The sequence below is a fragment of the Ascidia mentula genome, chromosome 7 (genome assembly GCF_947561715.1).
Source record: "Ascidia mentula chromosome 7, kaAscMent1.1, whole genome shotgun sequence".
Taxonomy (NCBI): Eukaryota; Metazoa; Chordata; class Ascidiacea; order Phlebobranchia; family Ascidiidae; genus Ascidia; species Ascidia mentula.
This window is the reverse complement of record NC_138572.1, coordinates 11,768,007-11,793,322: the sequence shown is the minus strand read 5'-3', so window position 1 is coordinate 11,793,322 and position 25,316 is coordinate 11,768,007. Positions and strand designations below refer to the sequence as shown.

The 25,316-nt window shown below is 37.3% G+C and overlaps 1 protein-coding gene across 1 annotated transcript; it reads left to right on the top strand.

Annotated features, from left to right (window-relative positions):
- The first annotated feature begins 175 nt into the window (after positions 1-175).
- LOC145909572 (uncharacterized) lies at positions 176-4,060 on the top strand. The gene is made up of 2 exons (XM_082996952.1): positions 176-430; positions 575-4,060. The coding sequence occupies exons 1-2, from the start codon at positions 176-178 to the stop codon at positions 4,058-4,060; spliced, it is 3,741 nt and encodes a 1,246-aa protein (XP_082853078.1).
- The last annotated feature ends 21,256 nt before the right edge of the window (positions 4,061-25,316 follow it).

The following is a 25,316-nucleotide window of genomic DNA, read 5'->3' as shown; positions in this document are numbered from 1 at the left end:
TCACACGTTGTTGCACCGAGAGTATGCGAAGACAAAGCCTCCAAGCGGTCCTTCTGGTGAGCGAGAACAAAGTTCAGCTGGGACAAGAGGTGAAGATGTATCGCAGGCAGCGGTTGCTTCCACGTCGTGTGCAGCAAGCACATCTGCTCGACAGCAGGTTGGTCAGAAAGTGTACATGAACATTGTACCTGTAAAGGTATCTTGCAAAAATGGAAATGAAATAGAAACGTACGCGTTTTTGGACTCCGGTTCTAACTCGACCATGTGTACAAAGAAGTTATTAAACTTGCTTGATGTTAAAGGCGATAAAATAGAGTATTCCCTTTCTACTGTAAATGGGAAGTCCCAAAACAGTAATGGAGTTGCTGCTAGTTTGTCAGTCAGGTCGTCAAATGGGTCGGATGCTGTCGACTTACCTTGCGTCATCGCCGTGGAGGACTTGCCTGTTGCTCCCAATAGATGCGAGCGAACTTGGTCTCATCTGAAAGGGATTACGTTTTCGAAGCCAGCGTATGACGAGGTGTTGCTTTTGATTGGTTTGGATGTTCCCGAAGTGTTTTGGATTGATGAGGAGAGAAGAGGACGGCGAGGAGAACCAAGTGCTGTGAAAACGATTCTGGGTTGGTCCCTGTTTGGTCCTGCTTCATCTCTTGCTAGGGAAAACGTCCAGGTACATCATATTAATTTGTCGTGTGACTTGTTGCATGAGCAGGTAAAACGCATGTGGGAAACAGAGTTTAGGAATTTGAGTCTCGTTTCCGGCGTTGGCATGTCGAAGGAAGATAAATATGCCCTAAAGCTCATGAACGATTCTGTAGGGTTACATGGTGGGCACTACCAGCTGCGCTTGCCGTGGAGGGCAGGATCGCCACATTTGCCAAATAATCGTAAACAGGCTGTACAACGATTGAGTTACCTGAAACGCCGATTGACGAAAGATGAACAGCTTCGTCAAAGGTACACAGAGACCGTGAATGGCTACCTCAAGCGAGGGTACGCACAACGAGTGCAGCCGGAGGAAGCTGCCGTAAACCGTGGGTGGTATTTGCCGCATCATCCGGTTGTTCATCTGCAAAAGCCTGGGAAGGTAAGAGTCGTGTTTGATTGTGCGGCTAAGTACGCAGGGACGTCACTGAACGAGCAATTACTGCAAGGACCTGATTTGATGAACAGTCTGGTAGGGGTTCTGGTGCGATTTCGTCAGGAGTCGATCGCGTTGGTTGCCGATGTGGAGGCCATGTTTCACCAGGTTAGGGTTGACCCAGTAGACACGAATTGCCTGAGATTCGTATGGTGGCCTGAAGGAGACATGACAAAGGAGCCAGTTGATCACCAAATGCTGGTGCACTTATTCGGCGCGACATCATCGCCGTGTTGTGCAAGTTATTGTTTGCGTCGAACCGCTGACGACAATAGCGAAGATTTCGATGCCGAGACCGTTTCAACCGTTAAACGCAATTTTTATGTAGATGACTGTTTGAAGTCGGTTTCATCCATTTTCGAAGCAAAGAAGTTGGTGACGGAGTTGTGTGCATTGTTGCAACGCGGAGGATTCAACCTGAGAAAGTGGTTGTGCAACAAGGAAGGTGTTCTAGATTCGATGCAAAAATGTGAAGGTACATTGCAATCGTATTCATTACATACAGAAGAGCAACATGTGGAGCGTGTACTTGGAGTAAATTGGAATTATCAATCGGATACATTTCGATTTGATGTTAAGGTGAAAGAAAGGCCAATCACCCGCCGAGGGATTTTGTCGGTCGTGAGTTCGCTATTCGACCCATTGGGGTTTGTGGCTCCAGTGGTTTTAAAGGCTCGCCTGCTGCTGCAAGAGTTGTGTAAGAAACAGTTTGGCTGGGATGCAGAGGTTCCCGAGGACATCGCCGCCGAATGGCGTTGTTGGACTTCAGGATTGACCGAGCTGTCTTCCATTCAGATTCCAAGGTGTCTGAAGCCGCAGAACGCGGGAAGGATCATTTATCACGAGTTGCACCATTTTGCTGACGCATCGTCAAAGGGTTACGGTGCGGTTTGTTACCTCAGGACGACTGGTATTAGCGGAGTTTGCTGTCGTATATTGCTTGCTAAAGCTCGACTTGCTCCCTTGAAAATGGTTTCTATTCCAAGGCTTGAGCTGACTGCGGCAACATTAGCTGTAAAACTGGATCAAGTCTTGCGCAAAGAGCTTGACTTAAAAATTAGGAAATCGGTATTCTGGACAGATTCGACAAGTGTATTGAGATGCATTAATAATTCGTGTAAACGATTCCCTGTTTTTGTGGCCAACAGGTTGACTAAAATTGATGAGGGATCGAGTCCAGCGCAGTGGAGATACGTCCCGACGGACCTGAATCCAGCAGATGACGCCTCTCGAGGATTAAGTGCAAGGGCTATGGTCGAATGCGATCGCTGGTATACAGGGCCGAAGTTTTTGAGTGAAGACGAGGATGCATGGCCTGCGGACCCGTTGGATCCTGGTGAGCTGCCTGAGGAGTTTGTGTTAAAAACCCACAGGAGCGTGGCCGCTCATGTTGTAGCACCAAAGGTGGATGGCTTGAACAGACTATTTCAGCGCTACTCGTCTTGGTGGAAGTTGAAGAAGGCAGTAGCATGGTTGCTGCGGTTTGTGAGTTACATTCGAAACAAGAAAAAGCTATTGGCTACTCCGCTGAGCGTCGACGAGCTTCAAAACGCTGAGTATGTCGTGATCAAATATGTACAAAGGATCGAGTTTCCTGATGAAATTCACGCATTAACTGCTCTCGGGGGCAAACGTACGTTGCAGGAACGCATGCCAAGGAAGATGAGCGGAAAGCTAACCTTGAAGAAACTGAACCCAGTGCTGGTTGATGGTGTTTTGCGAGTTGGAGGACGGTTGCGTCGGGCGCCAATATGCTACGATTTGAAGCATCCTGTTATATTGCCTAACAACCATCATGTTACAGATCTGATTATCGTGGATCATCACAAGACGGTTCAGCATTCGGGAATGGGATTAACTTGGACGGCGTTGCGTCAGAAATATTGGATAGTTCGCGGTGGAACTGCTGTCAGACGGGTGCTCGGTCAATGCGTATTTTGCCGCCGACGCAACTCCCCAACTGGACAGCAGATGATGGCTGATCTTCCACGCGAACGTATTACACCGAACGAACCTCCCTTCACATACGTGGGAGTGGACTACTTTGGTCCTCTGATTGCCAAGCAAGGTAGAAGCGAGGTAAAGCGTTATGGGTGCGTATTTACCTGCCTGACAGTTCGTGCAGTTCACATAGAAATTGCTCATTCCTTATCTGCGGATTCCTTTATCGATGCTCTGCGAAGGTTTATCGGACGGCGTGGGAGGCCAAAAAAGATTTTCAGTGACAATGGCACCAACTTTATTGGTGCTGAACGGATTTTGCGTGAGTCCTTGCAAGCTTGGAATCAAGCTCAAATCTATGAGAGTCTCAGACAACGAGGAATCGATTGGGCTTTCAATCCACCAACTGCCAGCCACATGGGTGGGGTATGGGAGAGGCTCATTCGATCAATAAGAAGAATACTGGGCACTCTTTTGTCTGAGCAACCGACTTCGGATGAAACGCTTCGTACAGTGATGGTTGAGGTGGAGGCTATCTTGAACGCAAGACCGCTTACCCCGATTACAATGGATCCAGAAAGCGAGGAGCCGTTGACTCCCAATCATTTGCTCTTGTTCGGACGATGCGACATCTTGCCGCCCGGCGTGTTCGACAAGAAGGACAATTATGTAAGACGTCGCTGGCGCCAAACGCAATACTTGGCCGACCAGTTTTGGCGGAGGTGGACTAGAGAGTATTTACCGACGTTGCAAACGCGTCAGAAATGGACTGCGCCAACGCGGAACCTAGCGTGTGGTGATGTTGTTCTTATCGCGGACAATTCCGTTCCGCGCGGCAGATGGCTGATGGGAAGAGTGATTGAGACTTACCCGGATCATTTCGGATCGGTACGAAGTGTACTGGTCAAAACCAAAAATGGGACTGTTAAGCGTCCGATCGCTAAGTTGTGTGTTGTGCAAAGATCGGTCGATGGATAAAATGTGTTAACGCTTCGTGCATGCGTTTTCTAGTGTTGTGCTCGCTGTATGTGTTGTATATAAGATGTGCTTAATGGGTTTACACATCGGGGCCGGGTATGTTACAGCGAGGATTAAGTTGTCCATGTTTCCCGCCACTTTCTTTGTGACGCTTGGCGTCTATGACGTAATATTGCCCCGTACTGGCCACGCTTTGCAGTGAATGTGATGTATTTGTAACTGTTCAAGTAGAATTAACTGTCTATTTGTATTTAGAGCCAGCTGTTAATGAAACTAATTTGTTATAAATAATGAAAATGGTTTAATTTGGCCCTGGACTCCGAAAAGTTGGTACGTGTTGTTATGGTTGTAAACGTTATGTGTTGTGTTGTTATTAAGTGTATGTTCGTTTACAACAGAGAACCGATGTTGTTGAGTCAAGTCGCGTTTTCTTCGGGAAAAAATATAATGTGGTAGCTGGCACGCTCCAGGCCGTGCAAGTTCTACAAGGCGGACAACAGCTGTTACACAGTGTATGACTTTTCGACAAAAAATAATTTTTTGCAGTACAAGCTTTATTATACAGTGGAAAACGCTGATACTCCAGTATTGCTTTTGCGGTTGCACAACGTATGTAATTATGAGATTTTAGCACTTGTCCATTTTGCAGTGTATGACTTTTCGATAAAAAATAATTTTTTTCAGTACAAGCTTTATTATACAGTGGAAAACGCTGGAACTCCAGTATTGCTTTTGCGTTTGCACAACGTATGTAACTGAGCGATTTCAGCACTTGTCCATTTTGCAGTATATGATTTTTCGATGAAAAATATTTTTTTGCAGTACAAGCTTTATTATATAGTGGAAAACGCTGATACTCCATCATTGCTTTTGCGGTTGCACAACGTATGTAACTGTGCAATTTCAGCACTTGTCCATTTTGCAGTATATGACTTTTCGATGAAAAATAATTTTTTTCAGTACAAGCTTTATTATACAGTGGAAAACGCTGATACTCCAGTATTGCTTTTGCGGTTGCACAACGTATGTAACTATGCGATTTCAGCACTTATCCATTTTGCAGTATATGACTTTTCGATGAAAAATATTTTTTTGCAGTACAAGCTTTATTATACAGTGGAAAACGCTGATACTCCAGTATTGCTTTTGCGGTTGCACAACGTATGTAACTATGCGATTTCAGCACTTGTCCATTTTGCAGTATATGACCTTTCGATAAAAAATATATTTTTGCAGTACAAGCTTTATTATACAGTGGAAAACGCTGATACTCCAGTATTGCTTTTGCGGTTGCACAACGTATGTAACTATGAGATTTCAGCACTTGTCCATTTTGCAGTGTATGACTTTTCGACAAAAAAAATTTTTTTGCAGTACAAGCTTTATTATACAGTGAAAACGTTGATACTCCAGTATTGCTTTTGCGGTTGCACAACGTATGTAACTATGAGATTTCAGCACTTGTCCATTTTGCAGTATATGACTTTTCGATAAGAAATATTTTTTTGCAGTACAAGCTTTATTATACAGTGGAAAACGCTGATACTCCAGTATTGCTTTTGCGGTTGCACAACGTATGTAACTATGAGATTTCAGCACTTGTCCATTTTGCAGTGTATGACTTTTCGACAAAAAAAAATTTTTTACAGTACAAGCTTTATTATACAGTGGAAAACGCTGATACTCCAGTATTGCTTTTGCGGTTGCACAACGTATGTAACTATGCGATTTCAGCACTTGTCCATTTTGCAGTATATGACTTTTCGATAAAAAATATTTTTTTGCAGTACAAGCTTTATTATACAGTGGAAAACGCTGATACTCCAGTATTGCTTTTGCGGTTGCACAACGTATGTAACTTTGAGATTTCAGCACTTGTCCATTTTGCAGTATATGACTTTTCGACAAAAAATAATTTTTTGCAGTACATGCTTTATTATACAGTGGAAAACGCTGATACTCCAGTATTGCTTTTGCGGTTGCACAACGTATGTAACTATGCGATTTCAGCACTTGTCCATTTTGCAGTATATGACTTTTCGATAAAAAATATTTTTTTGCAGTACAAGCTTTATTATACAGTGGAAAACGCTGATACTCCAGTATTGTTTTTGCGGTTGCACAACGTATGTAACTATGAGATTTCAGCACTTGTCCATTTTGCAGTGTATGACTTTTCGAAGAAAAATAATTTTTTGCAGTACCAGCTTCATTATACATTGGAAAACGCTGATACTCCAGTATTGCTTTTGCGGTTGCACAACGTATGTAACTATGCGATTTCAGCACTTGTCCATTTTGCAGTATATGACTTTTCGATGAAAAATATTTTTTTGCAGTACAAGCTTTATTATACAGTGGAAAACGCTGATACTCCAGTATTGCTTTTGCGGTTGCACAACGTATGTAACTATGCGATTTCAGCACTTGTCCATTTTGCAGTATATGACCTTTCGATAAAAAATATTTTTTTGCAGTACAAGCTTTATTATACAGTGGAAAACGCTGATACTCCAGTATTGCTTTTGCGGTTGCACAACGTATGTAACTATGAGATTTCAGCACTTGTCCATTTTGCAGTGTATGACTTTTCGACAAAAAAAAATTTTTTGCAGTACAAGCTTTATTATACAGTGAAAAACGTTGATACTCCAGTATTGCTTTTGCGGTTGCACAACGTATGTAACTATGAGATTTCAGCACTTGTCCATTTTGCAGTATATGACTTTTCGATAAAAAATATTTTTTGCAGTACAAGCTTTATTATACAGTGGAAAACGCTGATACTCCAGTATTGCTTTTGCGGTTGCACAACGTATGTAACTATGAGATTTCAGCACTTGTCCATTCTGCAGTGTATGACTTTTCGACAAAAAATAATTTTTTGCAGTACAAGCTTTATTATACAGTGGAAAACGCTGATACTCCAGTATTGCTTTTGCGGTTGCACAACGTATGTAACTATGCGATTTCAGCACTTGTCCATTTTGCAGTATATGACTTTTCGATAAAAAATATTTTTTTGCAGTACAAGCTTTATTATACAGTGGAAAACGCTGATACTCCAGTATTGTTTTTGCGGTTGCACAACGTATGTAACTATGAGATTTCAGCACTTGTCCATTTTGCAGTGTATGACTTTTCGACAAAAAATAATTTTTTGCAGTACAAGCTTTATTATACAGTGGAAAACGCTGATACTCCAGTATTGCTTTTGCGGTTGCACAACGTATGTAACTATGCGATTTCAGCACTTGTCCATTTTGCAGTATATGACTTTTCGATAAAAAATATTTTTTTGCAGTACAAGCTTTATTATACAGTGGAAAACGCTGATACTCCAGTATTGTTTTTGCGGTTGCACAACGTATGTAACTATGAGATTTCAGCACTTGTCCATTTTGCAGTATATGACTTTTCGATAAAAAATATTTTTTTGCAGTACAAGCTTTATTATACAGTGGAAAACTCTGATACTCCAGTATTGCTTTTGCGGTTGCACAACGTATGTAACTTTGCGATTTCAGCACTTGTCCATTTTGCAGTATATGACTTTTCGATGAAAAATATTTTTTTGCAGTACAAGCTTTATTATACAGTGGAAAACGCTGATACTCCAGTATTGCTTTTGCGGTTGCACAACGTATGTAACTATGCGATTTCAGCACTTGTCCATTTTGCAGTATATGACCTTTCGATAAAAAATATTTTTTTGCAGTACAAGCTTTATTATACAGTGGAAAACGCTGATACTCCAGTATTGCTTTTGCGGTTGCACAACGTATGTAACTATGAGATTTCAGCACTTGTCCATTTTGCAGTGTATGACTTTTCGACAAAAAAAATTTTTTTGCAGTACAAGCTTTATTATACAGTGAAAACGTTGATACTCCAGTATTGCTTTTGCGGTTGCACAACGTATGTAACTATGAGATTTCAGCACTTGTCCATTTTGCAGTATATGACTTTTCGATAAAAAATATTTTTTTTCAGTACAAGCTTTATTATACAGTGGAAAACGCTGATACTCCAGTATTGCTTTTGCGGTTGCACAACGTATGTAACTATGAGATTTCAGCACTTGTCCATTTTGCAGTGTATGACTTTTCGACAAAAAAAATTTTTTTACAGTACAAGCTTTATTATACAGTGGAAAACGCTGATACTCCAGTATTGCTTTTGCGGTTGCACAACGTATGTAACTATGCGATTTCAGCACTTGTCCATTTTGCAGTATATGACTTTTCGACAAAAAATAATTTTTTGCAGTACAAGCTTTATTATACAGTGGAAAACGCTGATACTCCAGTATTGCTTTTGCGGTTGCACAACGTATGTAACTATGCGATTTCAGCACTTGTCCATTTTGCAGTATATGACTTTTCGATAAAAAATATTTTTTTGCAGTACAAGCTTTATTATACAGTGGAAAACGCTGATACTCCAGTATTGTTTTTGCGGTTGCACAACGTATGTAACTATGAGATTTCAGCACTTGTCCATTTTGCAGTGTATGACTTTTCGAAGAAAAATAATTTTTTGCAGTACAAGCTTTATTATACAGTGGAAAACGCTGATACTCCAGTATTGCTTTTGCGGTTGCACAACGTATGTAACTATGCGATTTCAGCACTTGTCCATTTTGCAGTATATGACTTTTCGATGAAAAATATTTTTTTGCAGTACAAGCTTTATTATACAGTGGAAAACGCTGATACTCCAGTATTGCTTTTGCGGTTGCACAACGTATGTAACTATGCGATTTCAGCACTTGTCCATTTTGCAGTATATGACCTTTCGATAAAAAATATTTTTTTGCAGTACAAGCTTTATTATACAGTGGAAAACGCTGATACTCCAGTATTGCTTTTGCGGTTGCACAACGTATGTAACTATGAGATTTCAGCAATTGTCCATTTTGCAGTGTATGACTTTTCGACAAAAAAAAATTTTTTGCAGTACAAGCTTTATTATACAGTGAAAAACGTTGATACTCCAGTATTGCTTTTGCGGTTGCACAACGTATGTAACTATGAGATTTCAGCACTTGTCCATTTTGCAGTATATGACTTTTCGATAAAAAATATTTTTTTGCAGTACAAGCTTTATTATACAGTGGAAAACGCTGATACTCCAGTATTGCTTTTGCGGTTGCACAACGTATGTAACTATGAGATTTCAGCACTTGTCCATTTTGCAGTGTATGACTTTTCGACAAAAAATAATTTTTTGCAGTACAAGCTTTATTATACAGTGGAAAACGCTGATACTCCAGTATTGCTTTTGCGGTTGCACAACGTATGTAACTATGCGATTTCAGCACTTGTCCATTTTGCAGTATATGACTTTTCGATAAAAAATATTTTTTTGCAGTACAAGCTTTATTATACAGTGGAAAACGCTGATACTCCAGTATTGTTTTTGCGGTTGCACAACGTATGTAACTATGCGATTTCAGCACTTGTCCATTTTGCAGTATATGACTTTTCGATAAAAAATATTTTTTTGCAGTACAAGCTTTATTATACAGTGGAAAACGCTGATACTCCAGTATTGCTTTTGCGGTTGCACAACGTATGTAACTATGCGATTTCAGCACTTGTCCATTTTGCAGTATATGACTTTTCGATAAAAAATATTTTTTTGCAGTACAAGCTTTATTATACAGTGGAAAACGCTGATACTCCAGTATTGTTTTTGCGGTTGCACAACGTATGTAACTATGAGATTTCAGCACTTGTCCATTTTGCAGTGTATGACTTTTCGAAGAAAAATAATTTTTGCAGTACAAGCTTTATTATACAGTGGAAAACGCTGATACTCCAGTATTGCTTTTGCGGTTGCACAACGTATGTAACTATGCGATTTCAGCACTTGTCCATTTTGCAGTATATGACTTTTCGATGAAAAATATTTTTTTGCAGTACAAGCTTTATTATACAGTGGAAAACGCTGATACTCCAGTATTGCTTTTGCGGTTGCACAACGTATGTAACTATGCGATTTCAGCACTTGTCCATTTTGCAGTATATGACCTTTCGATAAAAAATATTTTTTTCGCAGTACAAGCTTTATTATACAGTGGAAAACGCTGATACTCCAGTATTGCTTTTGCGGTTGCACAACGTATGTAACTATGCGATTTCAGCACTTGTCCATTTTGCAGTATATGACTTTTCGATAAAAAATATTTTTTTGCAGTACAAGCTTTATTATACAGTGGAAAACGCTGATACTCCAGTATTGCTTTTGCGATTGCACAACGTATGTAACTTTGAGATTTCAGCACTTGTCCATTTTGCAGTGTATGACTTTTCGACAAAAAATAATTTTTTGCAGTACAAGCTTTATTATACAGTGGAAAACGCTGATACTCCAGTATTGCTTTTGTGGTTGCACAACGTATGTAACTATGCGATTTCAGCACTTGTCCATTTTGCAGTATATGACTTTTCGACAAAAAATATTTTTTTGCAGTACAAGCTTTATTATACAGTGGAAAACGCTGATACTCCAGTATTGTTTTTGCGGTTGCACAACGTATGTAACTATGAGATTTCAGCACTTGTCCATTTTGCAGTGTATGACTTTTCGAAGAAAAATAATTTTTTGCAGTACAAGCTTTATTATACAGTGGAAAACGCTGATACTCCAGTATTGCTTTTGCGGTTGCACAACGTATGTAACTATGAGATTTCAGCACTTGTCCATTTTGCAGTATATGACTTTTCGATAAAAAATATTTTTTTGCAGTACAAGCTTTATTATACAGTGGAAAACGCTGATACTCCAGTATTGCTTTTGCGGTTGCACAACGTATGTAACTATGCGATTTCAGCACTTGTCCATTTTGCAGTATATGACCTTTCGATGAAAAATATTCTTTTGCAGTACAAGCTTTATTATACAGTGGAAAACGCTGATACTCCAGTATTGCCTTTGCGGTTGCACAACGTATGTAATTATGCGATTTCAGCACTTGTCCATTTTGCAGTATATGACTTTTCGAGGAAAAATATTTTTTTGCAGTACAAGCTTTATTATACAGTGGAAAACGCTGATACTCCAGTATTGCTTTTGCGGTTGCACAACGTATGTAACTATGAGATTTCAGCACTTGTCCATTTTGCAGTATATGACTTTTCGATAAAAAATATTTTTTTGCTGTACAAGCTTTATTATACAGTGGAAAACGCTGATACTCCAGTATTGCTTTTGCGGTTGCACAACGTATGTAACTATGAGATTTCAGCACTTGTCCATTTTGCAGTGTATGACTTTTCGACAAAAAATAATTTTTTGCAGTACAAGCTTTATTATACAGTGGAAAACGCTGATACTCCAGTATTGCTTTTGCGGTTGCACAACGTATGTAACTATGCGATTTCAGCACTTGTCCATTTTGCAGTATATGACTTTTCGATAAAAAATATTTTTTTGCAGTACAAGCTTTATTATACAGTGGAAAACGCTGATACTCCAGTATTGTTTTTGCGGTTGCACAACGTATGTAACTATGAGATTTCAGCACTTGTCCATTTTGCAGTGTATGACTTTTCGAAGAAAAATAATTTTTGCAGTACAAGCTTTATTATACAGTGGAAAACGCTGATACTCCAGTATTGCTTTTGCGGTTGCACAACGTATGTAACTATGAGATTTCAGCACTTGTCCATTTTGCAGTGTATGACTTTTCGACAAAAAATAATTTTTTGCAGTACAAGCTTTATTATACAGTGGAAAACGCTGATACTCCAGTATTGCTTTTGCGGTTGCACAACGTATGTAACTATGCGATTTCAGCACTTGTCCATTTTGCAGTATATGACTTTTCGATAAAAAATATTTTTTTGCAGTACAAGCTTTATTATACAGTGGAAAACGCTGATACTCCAGTATTGCTTTTGCGGTTGCACAACGTATGTAACTATGCGATTTCAGCACTTGTCCATTTTGCAGTGTATGACTTTTCGAAGAAAAATAATTTTTGCAGTACAAGCTTTATTATACAGTGGAAAACGCTGATACTCCAGTATTGCTTTTGCGGTTGCACAACGTATGTAACTATGAGATTTCAGCACTTGTCCATTTTGCAGTGTATGACTTTTCGAAGAAAAATAATTTTTGCAGTACAAGCTTTATTATACAGTGGAAAACGCTGATACTCCAGTATTGCTTTTGCGGTTGCACAACGTATGTAACTATGCGATTTCAGCACTTGTCCATTTTGCAGTATATGACTTTTCGATGAAAAATATTTTTTTGCAGTACAAGCTTTATTATACAGTGGAAAACGCTGATACTCCAGTATTGCTTTTGCGGTTGCACAACGTATGTAACTATGCGATTTCAGCACTTGTCCATTTTGCAGTATATGACCTTTCGATAAAAAATATTTTTTTCGCAGTACAAGCTTTATTATACAGTGGAAAACGCTGATACTCCAGTATTGCTTTTGCGGTTGCACAACGTATGTAACTATGCGATTTCAGCACTTGTCCATTTTGCAGTATATGACTTTTCGATAAAAAATATTTTTTTGCAGTACAAGCTTTATTATACAGTGGAAAACGCTGATACTCCAGTATTGCTTTTGCGGTTGCACAACGTATGTAACTATGAGATTTCAGCACTTGTCCATTTTGCAGTGTATGACTTTTCGACAAAAAATAATTTTTTGCAGTACAAGCTTTATTATACAGTGGAAAACGCTGATACTCCAGTATTGCTTTTGCGGTTGCACAACGTATGTAACTATGCGATTTCAGCACTTGTCCATTTTGCAGTATATGACTTTTCGATAAAAAATATTTTTTTGCAGTACAAGCTTTATTATACAGTGGAAAACGCTGATACTCCAGTATTGCTTTTGCGGTTGCACAACGTATGTAACTATGAGATTTCAGCACTTGTCCATTTTGCAGTATATGACTTTTCGATAAAAAATATTTTTTTGCAGTACAAGCTTTATTATACAGTGGAAAACGCTGATACTCCAGTATTGCTTTTGCGGTTGCACAACGTATGTAACTATGAGATTTCAGCACTTGTCCATTTTGCAGTGTATGACTTTTCGACAAAAAATAATTTTTTGCAGTACAAGCTTTATTATACAGTGGAAAACGCTGATACTCCAGTATTGCTTTTGCGGTTGCACAACGTATGTAACTATGAGATTTCAGCACTTGTCCATTTTGCAGTGTATGACTTTTCGACAAAAAATAATTTTTGCAGTACAAGCTTTATTATACAGTGGAAAACGCTGATACTCCAGTATTGCTTTTGCGGTTGCACAACGTATGTAACTATGAGATTTCAGCACTTGTCCATTTTGCAGTGTATGACTTTTCGACAAAAAATAATTTTTTGCAGTACAAGCTTTATTATACAGTGGAAAACGCTGATACTCCAGTATTGCTTTTGCGGTTGCACAACGTATGTAACTATGCGATTTCAGCACTTGTCCATTTTGCAGTATATGACTTTTCGATGAAAAATATTTTTTTGCAGTACAAGCTTTATTATACAGTGGAAAACGCTGATACTCCAGTATTGCTTTTGCGGTTGCACAACGTATGTAACTATGCGATTTCAGCACTTGTCCATTTTGCAGTATATGACCTTTCGATAAAAAATATTTTTTTCGCAGTACAAGCTTTATTATACAGTGGAAAACGCTGATACTCCAGTATTGCTTTTGCGGTTGCACAACGTATGTAACTATGCGATTTCAGCACTTGTCCATTTTGCAGTATATGACTTTTCGATAAAAAATATTTTTTTGCAGTACAAGCTTTATTATACAGTGGAAAACGCTGATACTCCAGTATTGCTTTTGCGGTTGCACAACGTATGTAACTATGAGATTTCAGCACTTGTCCATTTTGCAGTGTATGACTTTTCGACAAAAAATAATTTTTTGCAGTACAAGCTTTATTATACAGTGGAAAACGCTGATACTCCAGTATTGCTTTTGCGGTTGCACAAAGTATGTAACTATGCGATTTCAGCACTTGTCCATTTTGCAGTATATGACTTTTCGATAAAAAATATTTTTTGCAGTACAAGCTTTATTATACAGTGGAAAACGCTGATACTCCAGTATTGCTTTTGCGGTTGCACAACGTATGTAACTATGAGATTTCAGCACTTGTCCATTTTGCAGTATATGACTTTTCGATAAAAAATATTTTTTTGCAGTACAAGCTTTATTATACAGTGGAAAACGCTGATACTCCAGTATTGCTTTTGCGGTTGCACAACGTATGTAACTATGCGATTTCAGCACTTGTCCATTTTGCAGTATATGACTTTTCGATAAAAAATATTTTTTTGCAGTACAAGCTTTATTATACAGTGGAAAACGCTGATACTCCAGTATTGTTTTTGCGGTTGCACAACGTATGTAACTATAAGATTTCAGCACTTGTCCATTTTGCAGTGTATGACTTTTCGACAAAAAATAATTTTTGCAGTACAAGCTTTATTATACAGTGGAAAACGCTGATACTCCAGTATTGCTTTTGCGGTTGCACAACGTATGTAACTATGAGATTTCAGCACTTGTCCATTTTGCAGTGTATGACTTTTCGACAAAAAATAATTTTTTGCAGTACAAGCTTTATTATACAGTGGAAAACGCTGATACTCCAGTATTGCTTTTGCGGTTGCACAACGTATGTAACTATGCGATTTCAGCACTTGTCCATTTTGCAGTATATGACTTTTCGATAAAAAATATTTTTTTGCAGTACAAGCTTTATTATACAGTGGAAAACGCTGATACTCCAGTATTGCTTTTGCGGTTGCACAACGTATGTAACTATGAGATTTCAGCACTTGTCCATTTTGCAGTGTATGACTTTTCGACAAAAAAAAATTTTTTGCAGTACAAGCTTTATTATACAGTGGAAAACGCTGATACTCCAGTATTGCTTTTGCGGTTGCACAACGTATGTAACTATGAGATTTCAGCACTTGTCCATTTTGCAGTGTATGACTTTTCGACAAAAAATAATTTTTTGCAGTACAAGCTTTATTATACAGTGGAAAACGCTGATACTCCAGTATTGCTTTTGCGGTTGCACAACGTATGTAACTATGAGATTTCAGCACTTGTACATTTTGCAGTGTATGACTTTTCGAAGAAAAATAATTTTTGCAGTACAAGCTTTATTATACAGTGGAAAACGCTGATACTCCAGTATTGCTTTTGCGGTTGCACAACGTATGTAACTATGCGATTTCAGCACTTGTCCATTTTGCAGTATATGACTTTTCGATGAAAAATATTTTTTTGCAGTACAAGCTTTATTATACAGTGGAAAACGCTGATACTCCAGTATTGCTTTTGCGGTTGCACAACGTATGTAACTATGCGATTTCAGCACTTGTCCATTTTGCAGTATATGACCTTTCGATAAAAAATATTTTTTTCGCAGTACAAGCTTTATTATACAGTGGAAAACGCTGATACTCCAGTATTGCTTTTGCGGTTGCACAACGTATGTAACTATGCGATTTCAGCACTTGTCCATTTTGCAGTATATGACTTTTCGATAAAAAATATTTTTTTGCAGTACAAGCTTTATTATACAGTGGAAAACGCTGATACTCCAGTATTGCTTTTGCGATTGCACAACGTATGTAACTTTGAGATTTCAGCACTTGTCCATTTTGTGTATGACTTTTCGACAAAAAATAATTTTTTGCAGTACAAGCTTTATTATACAGTGGAAAACGCTGATACTCCAGTATTGCTTTTGCGGTTGCACAACGTATGTAACTATGAGATTTCAGCACTTGTCCATTTTGCAGTATATGACTTTTCGATGAAAAATATTTTTTTGCAGTACAAGCTTTATTATACAGTGGAAAACGCTGATACTCCAGTATTGCTTTTGCGGTTGCACAACGTATGTAACTATGCGATTTCAGCACTTGTCCATTTTGCAGTATATGACCTTTCGATAAAAAATATTCTTTTGCAGTACAAGCTTTATTATACAGTGGAAAACGCTGATACTCCAGTATTGCCTTTGCGGTTGCACAACGTATGTAATTATGCGATTTCAGCACTTGTCCATTTTGCAGTATATGACTTTTCGAGGAAAAATATTTTTTTGCAGTACAAGCTTTATTATACAGTGGAAAACGCTGATACTCCAGTATTGCTTTTGCGGTTGCACAACGTATGTAACTATGAGATTTCAGCACTTGTCCATTTTGCAGTATATGACTTTTCGATAAAAAATATTTTTTTGCAGTACAAGCTTTATTATACAGTGGAAAACGCTGATACTCCAGTATTGCTTTTGCGGTTGCACAACGTATGTAACTATGAGATTTCAGCACTTGTCCATTTTGCAGTGTATGACTTTTCGACAAAAAATAATTTTTTGCAGTACAAGCTTTATTATACAGTGGAAAACGCTGATACTCCAGTATTGCTTTTGCGGTTGCACAACGTATGTAACTATGAGATTTCAGCACTTGTCCATTTTGCAGTATATGACTTTTCGATGAAAAATATTTTTTTGCAGTACAAGCTTTATTATACAGTGGAAAACGCTGATACTCCAGTATTGCTTTTGCGGTTGCACAACGTATGTAACTATGCGATTTCAGCACTTGTCCATTTTGCAGTATATGACCTTTCGATAAAAAATATTCTTTTGCAGTACAAGCTTTATTATACAGTGGAAAACGCTGATACTCCAGTATTGCCTTTGCGGTTGCACAACGTATGTAATTATGCGATTTCAGCACTTGTCCATTTTGCAGTATATGACTTTTCGAGGAAAAATATTTTTTTGCAGTACAAGCTTTATTATACAGTGGAAAACGCTGATACTCCAGTATTGCTTTTGCGGTTGCACAACGTATGTAACTATGAGATTTCAGCACTTGTCCATTTTGCAGTATATGACTTTTCGATAAAAAATATTTTTTTGCAGTACAAGCTTTATTATACAGTGGAAAACGCTGATACTCCAGTATTGCTTTTGCGGTTGCACAACGTATGTAACTATGAGATTTCAGCACTTGTCCATTTTGCAGTGTATGACTTTTCGACAAAAAATAATTTTTTGCAGTACAAGCTTTATTATACAGTGGAAAACGCTGATACTCCAGTATTGCTTTTGCGGTTGCACAACGTATGTAACTATGCGATTTCAGCACTTGTCCATTTTGCAGTATATGACTTTTCGATAAAAAATATTTTTTTGCAGTACAAGCTTTATTATACAGTGGAAAACGCTGATACTCCAGTATTGTTTTTGCGGTTGCACAACGTATGTAACTATGAGATTTCAGCACTTGTCCATTTTGCAGTGTATGACTTTTCGAAGAAAAATAATTTTGCAGTACAAGCTTTATTATACAGTGGAAAACGCTGATACTCCAGTATTGCTTTTGCGGTTGCACAACGTATGTAACTATGAGATTTCAGCACTTGTCCATTTTGCAGTGTATGACTTTTCGAAAAAAAATAATTTTTTGCAGTACAAGCTTTATTATACAGTGGAAAACGCTGATACTCCAGTATTGCTTTTGCGGTTGCACAACGTATGTAACTATGCGATTTCAGCACTTGTCCATTTTGCAGTATATGACTTTTCGATAAAAAATATTTTTTTGCAGTACAAGCTTTATTATACAGTGGAAAACGCTGATACTCCAGTATTGTTTTTGCGGTTGCACAACGTATGTAACTATGCGATTTCAGCACTTGTCCATTTTGCAGTGTATGACTTTTCGAAGAAAAATAATTTTTGCAGTACAAGCTTTATTATACAGTGGAAAACGCTGATACTCCAGTATTGCTTTTGCGGTTGCACAACGTATGTAACTATGAGATTTCAGCACTTGTCCATTTTGCAGTGTATGACTTTTCGAAGAAAAATAATTTTTGCAGTACAAGCTTTATTATACAGTGGAAAACGCTGATACTCCAGTATTGCTTTTGCGGTTGCACAACGTATGTAACTATGCGATTTCAGCACTTGTCCATTTTGCAGTATATGACTTTTCGATGAAAAATATTTTTTTGCAGTACAAGCTTTATTATACAGTGGAAAACGCTGATACTCCAGTATTGCTTTTGCGGTTGCACAACGTATGTAACTATGCGATTTCAGCACTTGTCCATTTTGCAGTATATGACCTTTCGATAAAAAATATTTTTTTCGCAGTACAAGCTTTATTATACAGTGGAAAACGCTGATACTCCAGTATTGCTTTTGCGGTTGCACAACGTATGTAACTATGCGATTTCAGCACTTGTCCATTTTGCAGTATATGACTTTTCGATAAAAAATATTTTTTTGCAGTACAAGCTTTATTATACAGTGGAAAACGCTGATACTCCAGTATTGCTTTTGCGGTTGCACAACGTATGTAACTATGAGATTTCAGCACTTGTCCATTTTGCAGTGTATGACTTTTCGACAAAAAATAATTTTTTGCAGTACAAGCTTTATTATACAGTGGAAAACGCTGATACTCCAGTATTGCTTTTGCGGTTGCACAACGTATGTAACTATGCGATTTCAGCACTTGTCCATTTTGCAGTATATGACTTTTCGATAAAAAATATTTTTTTGCAGTACAAGCTTTATTATACAGTGGAAAACGCTGATACTCCAGTATTGCTTTTGCGGTTGCACAACGTATGTAACTATGAGATTTCAGCACTTGTCCATTTTGCAGTATATGACTTTTCGATAAAAAATATTTTTTTGCAGTACAAGCTTTATTATACAGTGGAAAACGCTGATACTCCAGTATTGCTTTTGCGGTTGCACAACGTATGTAACTATGAGATTTCAGCACTTGTCCATTTTGCAGTGTATGACTTTTCGACAAAAAATAATTTTTTGCAGTACAAGCTTTATTATACAGTGGAAAACGCTGATACTCCAGTATTGCTTTTGCGGTTGCACAACGTATGTAACTATGCGATTTCAGCACTTGTCCATTTTGCAGTATATGACTTTTCGATAAAAAATATTTTTTTGCAGTACAAGCTTTATTATACAGTGGAAAACGCTGATACTCCAGTATTGTTTTTGCGGTTGTGCAACGTATGTAACTATGAGATTTCAGCACTTGTCCATTTTGCAGTGTATGACTTTTCGAAGAAAAATAATTTTTGCAGTACAAGCTTTATTATACAGTGGAAAACGCTGATACTCCAGTATTGCTTTTGCGGTTGCACAACGTATGTAACTATGAGATTTCAGCACTTGTCCATTTTGCAGTGTATGACTTTTCGACAAAAAATAATTTTTTGCAGTACAAGCTTTATTATACAGTGGAAAACGCTGATACTCCAGTATTGCTTTTGCGGTTGCACAACGTATGTAACTATGCGATTTTAGCACTTGTCCATTTTGCAGTATATGACTTTTCGATGAAAAATATTTTTTTGCAGTACAAGCTTTATTATACAGTGGAAAACGCTGATACTCCAGTATTGCTTTTGCGGTTGCACAACGTATGTAACTATGCGATTTCAGCACTTGTCCATTTTGCAGTATATGACCTTTCGATAAAAAATATTTTTTTCGCAGTACAAGCTTTATTATACAGTGGAAAACGCTGATACTCCAGTATTGCTTTTGCGGTTGCACAACGTATGTAACTATGCGATTTCAGCACTTGTCCATTTTGCAGTATATGACTTTTCGATAAAAAATATTTTTTTGCAGTACAAGCTTTATTATACAGTGGAAAACGCTGATACTCCAGTATTGCTTTTGCGGTTGCACAACGTATGTAACTATGAGATTTCAGCACTTGTCCATTTTGCAGTGTATGACTTTTCGACAAAAAATAATTTTTTGCAGTACAAGCTTTATTATACAGTGGAAAACGCTGATACTCCAGTATTGCTTTTGCGGTTGCACAACGTATGTAACTATGCGATTTCAGCACTTGTCCATTTTGCAGTATATGACTTTTCGATAAAAAATATTTTTTTGCAGTACAAGCTTTATTATACAGTGGAAAACGCTGATACTCCACTATTGCTTTTGCGGTTGCACAACGTATGTAACTATGAGATTTCAGCACTTGTCCATTTTGCAGTGTATGACTTTTCGACAAAAAATAATTTTTGCAGTACAAGCTTTATTATACAGTGGAAAACGCTGATACTCCAGTATTGCTTTTGCGGTTGCACAACGTATGTAACTATGAGATTTCAGCACTTGTCCATTTTGCAGTATATGACTTTTCGATAAAAAATATTTTTTTGCAGTACAAGCTTTATTATACAGTGGAAAACGCTGATACTCCAGTATTGCTTTTGCGGTTGCACAACGTATGTAACTATGAGATTTCAGCACTTGTCCATTTTGCAGTGTATGACTTTTCGACAAAAAATAATTTTTTGCAGTACAAGCTTTATTATACAGTGGAAAACGCTGATACTCCAGTATTGCTTTTGCGGTTGCACAACGTATGTAACTATGCGATTTCAGCACTTGTCCATTTTGCAGTATATGACTTTTCGATAAAAAATATTTTTTTGCAGTACAAGCTTTATTATACAGTGGAAAACGCTGATACTCCAGTATTGCTTTTGCGGTTGCACAACGTATGTAACTATGAGATTTCAGCACTTGTCCATTTTGCAGTGTATGACTTTTCGACAAAAAATAATTTTTTGCAGTACAAGCTTTATTATACAGTGGAAAACGCTGATACTCCAGTATTGCTTTTGCGGTTGCACAACGTATGTAACTATGCGATTTCAGCACTTGTCCATTTTGCAGTATATGACTTTTCGATAAAAAATATTTTTTTGCAGTACAAGCTTTATTATACAGTGGAAAACGCTGATACTCCAGTATTGTTTTTGCGGTTGCACAACGTATGTAACTATGAGATTTCAGCACTTGTCCATTTTGCAGTGTATGACTTTTCGACAAAAAATAATTTTTGCAGTACAAGCTTTATTATACAGTGGAAAACGCTGATACTCCAGTATTGCTTTTGCGGTTGCACAACGTATGTAACTATGAGATTTCAGCACTTGTCCATTTTGCAGTGTATGACTTTTCGACAAAAAATAATTTTTTGCAGTACAAGCTTTATTATACAGTGGAAAACGCTGATACTCCAGTATTGCTTTTGCGGTTGCACAACGTATGTAACTATGCGATTTCAGCACTTGTCCATTTTGCAGTATATGACTTTTCGATAAAAAATATTTTTTTGCAGTACAAGCTTTATTATACAGTGGAAAACGCTGATACTCCAGTATTGCTTTTGCGGTTGCACAACGTATGTAACTATGAGATTTCAGCACTTGTCCATTTTGCAGTGTATGACTTTTCGACAAAAAATAATTTTTTGCAGTACAAGCTTTATTATACAGTGGAAAACGCTGATACTCCAGTATTGCTTTTGCGGTTGCACAACGTATGTAACTATGCGATTTCAGCACTTGTCCATTTTGCAGTATATGACTTTTCGATAAAAAATATTTTTTTGCAGTACAAGCTTTATTATACAGTGGAAAACGCTGATACTCCAGTATTGTTTTTGCGGTTGCACAACGTATGTAACTATGAGATTTCAGCACTTGTCCATTTTGCAGTGTATGACTTTTCGAAGAAAAATAATTTTTGCAGTACAAGCTTTATTATACAGTGGAAAACGCTGATACTCCAGTATTGCTTTTGCGGTTGCACAACGTATGTAACTATGAGATTTCAGCACTTGTCCATTTTGCAGTGTATGACTTTTCGACAAAAAATAATTTTTTGCAGTACAAGCTTTATTATACAGTGGAAAACGCTGATACTCCAGTATTGCTTTTGCAGTTGCACAACGTATGTAACTATGCGATTTCAGCACTTGTTCATTTTGCAGTATATGACTTTTCGATAAAAAATATTTTTTTGCAGTACAAGCTTTATTATACAGTGGAAAACGCTGATACTCCAGTATTGCTTTTGCGGTTGCACAACGTATGTAACTATGCGATTTCAGCACTTGTCCATTTTGCAGTATATGACTTTTCGACAAAAAATAATTTTTTGCAGTACAAGCTTTATTATACAGTGGAAAACGCAGATACTCCAGTATTGCTTTTGCGGTTGCACAACGTATGTAACTATGAGATTTTAGCACTTGTCCATTTTGCAGTGTATGACTTTTCGATAAAAAATAATTTTTTTCAGTACAAGCTTTATTATACGTTGGAAAACGCTGGTACTCCAGTATTGCTTTTGCGTTTGCACAACGTATGTAACTGAGCGATTTCAGCACTTGTCCATTTTGCAGTATATGATTTTTCGATGAAAAATATTTTTTTGCAGTACAAGCTTTATTATATAGTGGAAAACGCTGATACTCCAGCATTGCTTTTGCGGTTGCACAACGTATGTAACTGTGCAATTTCAGCACTTGTCCATTTTGCAGTATATGACTTTTCGATGAAAAATAATTTTTTTCAGTACAAGCTTTATCATACAGTGGAAAACGCTGATGCTCCAGTATTGCTTTTGCGGTTGCACAACGTATGTAACTATGCGATTTCAGCACTTGTCCATTTTGCAGTATATGACTTTTCGATAAAAAATATTTTTTTGCAGTACAAGCTTTTTATTATACAGTGGAAAACGCTGATACTCCAGTATTGCTTTTGCGGTTGCACAACGTATGTAACTATGAGATTTCAGCACTTGTCCACTTTGCAGTGTATGACTTTTCGACAAAAAAAAATTTTTTGCAGTACAAGCTTTATTATACAGTGGAAAACGCTGATACTCCATTATTGCTTTTGCGGTTGCACAACGTATGTAACTATGCGATTTCAGCACTTGTCCATTTTGCAGTATATGACTTTTCGATAAAAAATATTTTTTTGCAGTACAAGCTTTATTATACAGTGGAAAACGCTGATACTCCAGTATTGCTTTTGCGGTTGCACAACGTATGTAACTTTGAGATTTCAGCACTTGTCCATTTTGCAGTGTATGACTTTTCGACAAAAAATAATTTTTTGCAGTACAAGCTTTATTATACAGTTGAAAACGCTGATACTCCAGTATTGCTTTTGCGGTTGCACAACGTATGTAACTATGCGATTTCAGCACTTGTCCATTTTGCAGTATATGACTTTTCGATAAAAAATATTTTTTTGCAGTACAAGCTTTATTATACAGTGGAAAACGCTGATACTCCAGTATTGCTTTTGCGGTTGCACAACGTATGTAACTATGAGATTTCAGCACTTGTCCATTTTGCAGTGTATGACTTTTCGACAAAAAATAATTTTTTGCAGTACAAGCTTTATTATACAGTGGAAAACGCTGATACTCCAGTATTGCTTTTGCGGTTGCACAACGTATGTAACTACGCGATTTCAGCACTTGTCCATTTTGCAGTATATGACTATTCGATGAAAAATATTTTTTTCAGTACAAGCTTTATTATACAGTGGAAAACGCTGATACTCCAGTATTGCTTTTGCGGCTGCACAACGTATGTAACTATGCGATTTCAGCACTTGTCCATTTTGCAGTATATGACTTTTCGATAAAAAATATTTTTTTGCTGTACAAGCTTTATTATACAGTGGAAAACGCTGATACTCCAGTATTGCTTTTGCGGTTGCACAACGTATGTAACTATGAGATTTCAGCACTTGTCCATTTTGCAGTGTATGACTTTTCGACAAAAAATAATTTTTTGCAGTACAAGCTTTATTATACAGTGGAAAACGCTGATACTCCAGTATTGCTTTTGCGGTTGCACAACGTATGTAACTATGCGATTTCAGCACTTGTCCATTTTGCAGTATATGACTTTTCGGTAAAAAATATTTTTTTGCAGTATAAGCTTTATTATACTGTGGAAAACGCTGATACTCCAGTATTGCTTTTGCGGTTGCACAACGTATGTAACTATGCGATTTCAGCACTTGTCCATTTTGCAGTATATGACTTTTCGATAAAAAATATTTTTTTGCTGTACAAGCTTTATTATACAGTGGAAAACGCTGATACTCCAGTATTGCTTTTGCGGTTGCACAACGTATGTAACTATGAGATTTCAGCACTTGTCCATTTTGCAGTGTATGACTTTTCGACAAAAAATTATTTTTTGCAGTACAAGCTTTATTATACAGTGGAAAACGCTGATACTCCAGTATTGCTTTTGCGGTTGCACAACGTATGTAACTATGCGATTTCAGCACTTGTCCATTTTGCAGTATATGACTTTTCGATAAAAAATATTTTTTTGCAGTACAAGCTTTATTATACTGTGGAAAACGCTGATACTCGAGTATTGCTTTTGCGGTTGCACAACGTATGTAACTATGCGATTTCAGCACTTGTCCATTTTGCAGTATATGACTTTTCGATGAAAAATATTTTTTTCAGTACAAGCTTTATTATACAGTGGAAAACGCTGATACTCCAGTATTGCTTTTGCGGCTGCACAACGTATGTAACTATGCGATTTCAGCACTTGTCCATTTTGCAGTATATGACTTTTCGATAAAAAATATTTTTTTGCAGTACAAGCTTTATTATACAGTGGAAAACGCTGATACTCCAGTATTGCTTTTGCGGTTGCACAACGTATGTAACTATGAGATTTCAGCACTTGTCCATTTTGCAGTGTATGATTTTTCGACAAAAAATAATTTTTTGCAGTACAAGCTTTATTATACAGTGGAAAACGCTGATACTCCAGTATTGCTTTTGCGGTTGCACAACGTATGTAACTATGCGATTTCAGCACTTGTCCATTTTGCAGTATATGACTTTTCGATGAAAAATATTTTTTTGCAGTACAAGCTTTATTATACAGTGGAAAACGCTGATACTCCAGTATTGCTTTTGCGGTTGCACAACGTATGTAACTATGCGATTTCAGCACTTGTCCATTTTGCAGTATATGACTTTTCGGTAAAAAATTTTTTTTTGCAGTATAAGCTTTATTATACTGTGGAAAACGCTGATACTCCAGTATTGCTTTTGCGGTTGCACAACGTATGTAACTACGCGATTTCAGCACTTGTCCATTTTGCAGTATATGACTTTTCGATAAAAAATATTTTTTTGCTGTACAAGCTTTATTATACAGTGGAAAACGCTGATACTCCAGTATTGCTTTTGCGGTTGCACAACGTATGTAACTATGAGATTGCAGCACTTGTCCATTTTGCAGTGTATGACTTTTCGACAAAAAATAATTTTTTGCAGTACAAGCTTTATTATACAGTGGAAAA